Raw genomic sequence first — 7,616 nt, forward strand, 5'->3', positions numbered from 1 at the left:
GCAACTAATAAATAACACTATTCACAACTCCAACCTATTTTAAACATAAAATAAAAAACGCCCAAAATTTATAACACGGAAAATTTAATTTCGTTGAATACTGCAAAATTACAACATATAAATTTTAAAGCTGAAAATAAAATATATAAAAACATAACGTCAATGCTGGAAAACGTTGGTGCGAGTCCAAATTTCTTCGATTAGATCGGCTTGGAGGCGAGTGTGTTGTTCCTCGTGGATGCTGCCCGGCTCCCGAATAACGCCGTCCCAGGCTGGGCCGCGGGATTGGCACCAGGCCGCGATCGCGGCACGGGGACCGGCCCACGCCGTGCCGCCTCCTCCTCCAACGCGCGGGACGGGCCGGGACTCGCGAGATGGGGCCGGGCCCCAAGCGTTATTCATGCTCTAATATCACAGGCAAAGACGGGTGGTTTGGAACTAGGTATAGTAATTATGTGGATTGAGTTGTTAAGTAGTAATTATATTCAAATTCAAATTTGATTTTTTATATAAGTATAATAAGTGTTGAAATCAACCCATTTAATTTTGTGACGTTTGTGTTACTTTCGTACCTAATCAAAAATTGTAAATTTGTAACATACTCTTGTTTAGTGAGAATTTGTCATGTTACTTATTGAAATCAACCTATTTAATTTTGTGACGTTTGTGTTATGCTTTCGTATCTAATCAAAAATTGTAAATTTGTAACATACTCTTGTTTAGTGAGAATTTGTCATGTTACTTATTTTTACTAACTTATAAAATTCAATTTCATAAATATTAAAGTCGTCCAACGTTCAAAAATAAAATATTAAAAATATTTAATGGCATTCACACATTTTTATTTTTAAAGTGCACTACAAAAGAGTTCCTAAAAATTGGATTTGCATATTTGCGATTCCCGTAATTAATTTTATTAGCATTACTCTAAGGATGTGTTCGCGTAACCAGATAAGGAAATGCATGGATTTGTATAGTCCATCTCGTAATGCAAAAAAGATTAAAAGAACTTCCTAATATTTCTATAATTCCATGCCATACCCTTCAAACTCATATAGCTTTGGCAAATGAAAACAACATTGGTCGATTACATACTCTGAATTGGATGAAATTCGTTGATGTTTCGGTTGCTCGTGTTTGAAAATGATGGTTGTCGATGGTGGAATCGCTGAACTTGATGATAGGTCGACGATGGGGTGTAGGTGGCGGAGTTTAATTACATATGTCTTACACATTGACCATTTTTATGGATCTTCCACTTTGCCCGAGTCCAGCGTCACAATAAAATGCCCAAGGAGCTCGAGAAAAAATTGAGATTTGGTTATATTGTAGCTTTTTAATTCTAGTTGTTAAATTAGTAATATATTTTTTTTAATTATATTTTCTTTTTTTCAAGTAATAATGAAATAATTTCTCTTTTTGAAAGGGCTAACAGCTAAAAAATACACTAACTTTTGTCAAATTTTACGGTGAACTATAGTGGTGAAAAGATGCACTAACATAGAACTTGTAGTAATAAAATTTCCATAATAAAGTTTCAAATTAAAGTTTGTGTACTTTTTTTATAGTATTATAAGTTCTACCTACAAACTACGTCGTTTGAGCGAGCAGATGACGTTGACATCCCTGTGCACTAAATTTTAGCTACATTATTTTCCACGAGCTTTTAAAATTGTTTTAAAATATCACAAATTTTATATTTCGTTTGTTAGTTTATACGATAGGTCAATCACTATATCCGACTAAAGTACATGACTATTTTATCCTACTTAGCACAACTAAATCAACATAGCTGGCTTTTTAACTTACTTATCACAAACTTAAAAAGGGTCTAAAGTATTATAAATGTTTTATCGCTGCTCAAATGAAATAAATTTTTGCAATAAATATCTTATTTGGATCGGTATGGAAATAACTAAATCAATTTTAAAATTTATAAAAAATACTTATAATTTGACCAAATTTACGAAAATCTAAATTGACTAAAATAGAAAATTGACGTGACTAGTTTAATGGACTTTTAATTAATTTATTTATTTATAATTATATTCATATTAATTAATTTATTATAGATCAAAATGAATTCTCTACGTGATTCTAGAGTGTACTAGTAGTAGTGCGTTTCCCTTTCCCCAAGCTTTGGCCGTTAATTCATAAACCCCATCACACTCGCACACTTGAAATTTGTTTTTGTTCCAATTCAGCGACGATGCCAATTTCTAGAAGCTCCCCGGCGACGCGCCTCAGCAGGTCGGCCGTCGCAGCGCTTAGGGCAACCTCCAGGGCTCCTCCTACCCCACCACCATCCTCCCCCGCGCTCCGTTCCGCCTCCGCCACTGCTCTCTATGCTCGTCCCCTCACTCCTAATCACAATACAAACACAATTTCCCCTCCTTCAATCTCCTCATCATGCATCCGCTCTTACTCCTCCGCTGCCTCTTCTCAGGTATCTCACCATAATTTTCCTTTTCCTCGCTGAATTAATCACGAATTGCTGTTTATTCCAATATCAATTCGGCAAGGCATTGCGTGTGGCAGATTAGCTACTCCGAGTTTACTGAAATGGCGTGGGATGGAATTCTCGGAGCTGTGGATGCTGCAAAAGACAGCAAACATCAAGTGGTGGAGACTGAGCATCTCATGAAAGCCCTTTTGGAGCAAAAGGATGGCCTTGCTCGGAGGATATTCACTAAGGCTGGTGTTGACAACACTTCGCTGCTGCAGTCCACTCACGACTTCATATCTCAGCAGCCTAAGGTCTCCGGGGATACAACCGGTCCTATTGTGGGCCCTCACTTCACTTCTCTCTTGGAGAATGCTCGCAAATGTAAAAAACAAATGGGGGATTCGTTTTTGTCTGTTGAGCATCTAGTCTTGTCATTCCCTTCGGATAAAAGATTTGGGCAAAAGCTGTTGGCCGATCTCCAGCTAACTGAAAAGGCTTTGAAGGATGCTGTTGATGCCGTGCGCGGTAGTCAAAGAGTGACCGATCAGAGTATGTATTGTACTACCATCTTGCAATTTCTACTTTCAAAACCTTTTAGTTATGTATTGAAAGAGTTTGTTGCAATGTTGGTTCTAGGCAGAGGAAGAATGCATTATTGAACTACCATTGTTATGCTTATCCGTGTGGATAATCAGTTTCCACCATGAAATATTTATACAATTTTTTATTTGATGAAACTATAGACTGCTTGTGCTTCATTTTGTGTTTATGGTTCATAAGTTAGTTCTTAATTTCCTTTTGTAGATCCAGAAGGTAAATATGAGGCACTTGAGAAATATGGGAATGACTTAACTGAGCTTGCCCGGCGTGGAAAGCTCGACCCAGTTATTGGACGTGATGATGAGATACGCAGGTGCATCCAAATATTATCTCGTCGAACAAAGAACAACCCTGTTATAATTGGGGAACCTGGAGTTGGAAAAACTGCAATTGCTGAAGGGTAATATCTCAAAACTTTTGCAATTGTGTCTTATTTCTGTATTTGGTCTTCTTATATGCTCTTTCAATAGACCTCTATTAATTTTATATGACAAATTCTGATCAGAAGAAGCTTCTCAATGAATATACTCAATTCTGGAAGAACTTGGGAGATTGACTTGGTTTACATTGCTTAATGGGTGTTCATTTTCCTTTTTCCCGTGTTAAGATTTAGGACAGACATTAACTTATTGCGAAACTCTAGCACGTATTGATGATTTTGTACATTGTATCTGAAAAGAATCTGTATTTGAAGGTTTAGAAGATGGGATGCAATTATCAATAATACACCATCTATGTTGCAGGTTAGCTCAAAGGATTGTCCGTGGAGATGTTCCAGAACCTTTGCTAAATCGGAAGGTAGTCACTCAGTCATAGTCACTCCATCTTCATCAGTAATAAAACTATCATTTGCAAAGAAGCCACTTGTTCATTACTTCCTCTGTTTGTATCATCCGTCATCACTGAAAATATTAAGAATCATGTGCTCCGGCTGGGGCATATGCACTTGTCATCATTTTTAACACTCTACTCTAACATGCATCTAAGAAGGAGATTCAGATAATATCTGTGTTGAAGTTTAATAGGAGTAGTATTTTTCAGTTGCAGGAGTCCCCTGACCCTTCAATTTTACAATTTGGTTCGATTGAATATTCTCACCTCTCTCATCATTCTAATTTCGAATCTGCTTTTACATGTGTGCATTAGTTGATCTCTCTGGACATGGGTTCTTTGCTCGCTGGTGCAAAGTTTCGAGGGGATTTCGAGGAAAGGTTAAAGGCTGTCCTGAAGGAAGTGACGGCTTCAAATGGGCAGTTCATATTGTTTATTGATGAAATTCACACTGTGGTTGGAGCAGGTATTTAAAAAGTTCATTGTAATGAAGCATGATGCTTTCACCTTGTCAATTTCCTTCCGATTAAGATCAAGTTATATTTCTTTATTACTGATTACAGAAGTTACCTTTTGGATATATGATTATGTCCTAATTGTAGGCCTGGGAAATATTGTGATCATGATTGTAATTTGTACACATATGAACATGTTGTGATTAGTAGATTTCTCCATTTCAGGGGCTACTGGTGGTGCTATGGATGCTGGAAATTTGTTGAAACCCATGCTTGGCCGTGGGGAACTGAGATGCATTGGCGCCACCACACTGAATGAGTACAGGAAATACATTGAGAAGGACCCTGCTTTGGAACGTAGATTTCAACAAGTATTTTGTGGACAACCATCTGTGGAAGACACAATTTCTATTTTGCGTGGGTTACGGGAGCGTTATGAACTTCACCATGGGGTGAAAATATCAGACAATGCTCTTGTATCAGCAGCAATTCTTTCGGATAGATACATCACAGAGCGCTTTCTACCTGACAAAGGTAAACCAGAGGTTTTGTTTACACAAGCGACACTATACATACTCTCATATTACGTTATATTTCTTCTTCTAGCATTACAGATGCATATCAACTAGTGAACTCTTCATCTGGTAACTTTTCAGCCATATATGGCTGCATTATAGTTTAGCAAGCAATAGGGTATGAGCAAAACTAGATTAAGAGTTGCCTGAACACAACTTGTTTCTCATATGTTGCTCGTCTTTTCTAGTGTGGGACCACTTAAGGCCCTATTATGCAGAGATGAACTAACGCTAGTATAATCCGTCCCAATGATCTTATCCTTGTTTCAGTAATTATAAAGTTATCTAAACATGAATATTCTAGAGTGTTTACTTTAAGAAATAGGTAATCCAAATTCAGTCACACACTCATACAAGTGAAATTTGGTGTGCCAGCCATTGACCTTGTAGATGAAGCTGCCGCAAAGCTGAAAATGGAGATCACATCGAAGCCTACTGAGTTGGATGAGATAGACAGGGCAGTGCTCAAGTTGGAGATGGAAAAGCTGTCTCTTAAAAACGACACAGCCCCATCTTCAAAAGAGCGATTGATGAAGCTCGAACATGATTTGGTGGCTCTAAAACAAAAGCAAGGGGAGTTAAACAAACAGTGGGAAAATGAGAAAATTCTTATGAACCGAGTTCGGTCAATTAAAGAAGAGGTAATAGCTTAAAACTCTCGTGGCAGCTATTAAATTTGCTCCCTCATGCTATCCTTGGACTTATCTATTTTATTGGTGTGAGTAGATTGACAGAGTTAACCTAGAGATGGAAGCTGCTGAGCGTGAATACAACCTGAGTCGTGCTGCTGAACTCAAGTATGGTACATTGATGGCACTCCAGCGCCAGCTTGAAGAAGCTGAGAAAAACATTGCTGATTATCGGATATCTGGAAAGTCATTACTAAGAGAGGAAGTTACGGATCTTGACATAACTGAGATAGTAAGCAGATGGACTGGGATACCACTATCTAATCTTCAGCAGACTGAAAGAGAGAAGCTCGTTTTGCTAGAGGACGTTCTCCACAGAAGGGTTGTTGGGCAGGACATGGCAGTGAGATCTGTAGCTGATGCAATAAGACGTTCGAGGGCAGGGCTTTCTGACCCAAATCGCCCTATTGCAAGCTTCATGTTCATGGGGCCAACAGGTGTTGGTAAAACTGAACTAGCAAAAACTCTTGCTGGGTACCTTTTCAACACTGAGAATGCACTTGTAAGAATTGATATGAGTGAATATATGGAAAAGCATGCAGTTTCGCGTCTGGTTGGTGCACCCCCAGGCTATGTTGGATATGAAGAGGGTGGACAGTTGACAGAAGTGGTTCGGCGAAGGCCATATTCAGTGGTGTTGTTTGATGAAATTGAGAAGGCACATCATGATGTTTTCAACATCCTGTTGCAGCTCTTGGATGACGGAAGGATAACCGATTCTCAAGGACGGACTGTGAGTTTCACTAATACAGTTCTGATCATGACATCAAACATCGGATCTCATTACATCCTTGATACTCTTAGAAACACAGAGGATAGCAAGGATGCGGTATATAATGTGATGAAAAGGCAGGTGGTGGAACTAGCAAGACAAACTTTCCGGCCAGAGTTCATGAACCGGATTGATGAATACATTGTTTTCCAGCCTCTGGACTCAGAACAAATAAGTAAAATTGTTGAAATTCAGGCAAGTTGCTCCATCAGTTTTATAGGCTCGACTAGACTAATATACATGCTCGAGTAGAGGATATACTGACGGAACTATGTATTTTCTTTTACGCAGCTGGATCGTGTGAGAGACAGATTGAAACAGAGGAATATCAACTTGCATTACACGGAGGATGCGGTTAAAGTGCTGGCAACTTTAGGGTTCGACCCCAACTTTGGAGCGAGGCCAGTGAAGCGGGTGATTCAACAGATGGTTGAGAATGAGATAGCTATGGAAATCTTAAGAGGTGAAATCAAGGAAGAAGATTCAATTGTTCTTGATCGGATCCCAGATGCTCAGGATAACAACCGATTGTGCATCAAAAAAGTGGAAAACCTAGCCCATGATTCCATGGTTGCTAGCAACTAGTGTTTTACTTGAGTTGAGTATGTTCATAGATTTAGTTTGGAGATGGAAATTCAAAATGTAGTGGTTTTTGTGTATTAAGTGAACTTTCTTTATTCAGGGGATGGACACTATAATAATGTTTGTTTTAGAATGGCCTCTCATTTTGTCTTCAATTAATTACGCGGGAATTATATTTTTCAAATAAAGTTGTATGGTTCCATAAAAAAAAAGGACAACTCAGGATCATGCCTTCACTCGTATGTCCTTAATCATTCCATTTGTTCCATAATGTTGTTGTGGAGCATCTTGTCATGAATGGGATTTGTTCCATCTTCTCTTTGAGAGCATCAACCATGGCAAGTTTGTTAGACTCTAATCCCGGTTTCATGTCTGGTGCTGTCCCTCATGTTGTACGCGTAGTCCTCCAACAACGCATTCCTCGTATCAGCCTACTCCCTAAACTACTCATCCTCCAGCTTTATGTCTTCCCATCCCGAATCATCCTCTCGATTGCCCTTGACGTTGGCAATGGTGATCTCGTTTCTCATTCCGGTGTCCACGTGACACATTCAAGATACCCTTCTCATCAATGTCGTTGGCAATGGTGACCGTTTCTCAATCTTGCGCTACTGGAGTAGTGCAATTTTCCGGTTAACGACCTATTTCTCGGTTCATGAGTGGCTG

At 38.9% G+C, this 7,616-nt stretch overlaps 1 protein-coding gene across 1 annotated transcript; it reads left to right on the forward strand.

Annotated features, from left to right (window-relative positions):
• The first annotated feature begins 2,141 nt into the window (after positions 1–2,141).
• LOC121779830 (chaperone protein ClpB3, mitochondrial) lies at positions 2,142–7,080 on the forward strand. The gene is made up of 9 exons (XM_042177272.1): positions 2,142–2,446; positions 2,539–2,995; positions 3,251–3,446; positions 3,790–3,844; positions 4,193–4,343; positions 4,558–4,866; positions 5,283–5,548; positions 5,634–6,563; positions 6,660–7,080. The coding sequence occupies exons 1-9, from the start codon at positions 2,210–2,212 to the stop codon at positions 6,951–6,953; spliced, it is 2,895 nt and encodes a 964-aa protein (XP_042033206.1). The 5' UTR covers positions 2,142–2,209; the 3' UTR covers positions 6,954–7,080.
• Positions 7,081–7,616: the final 536 nt, after the last annotated feature.

Source organism: Salvia splendens, chromosome 19, assembly GCF_004379255.2.
Source record: "Salvia splendens isolate huo1 chromosome 19, SspV2, whole genome shotgun sequence".
In the NCBI taxonomy this organism is placed as follows: Eukaryota; Viridiplantae; Streptophyta; class Magnoliopsida; order Lamiales; family Lamiaceae; genus Salvia; species Salvia splendens.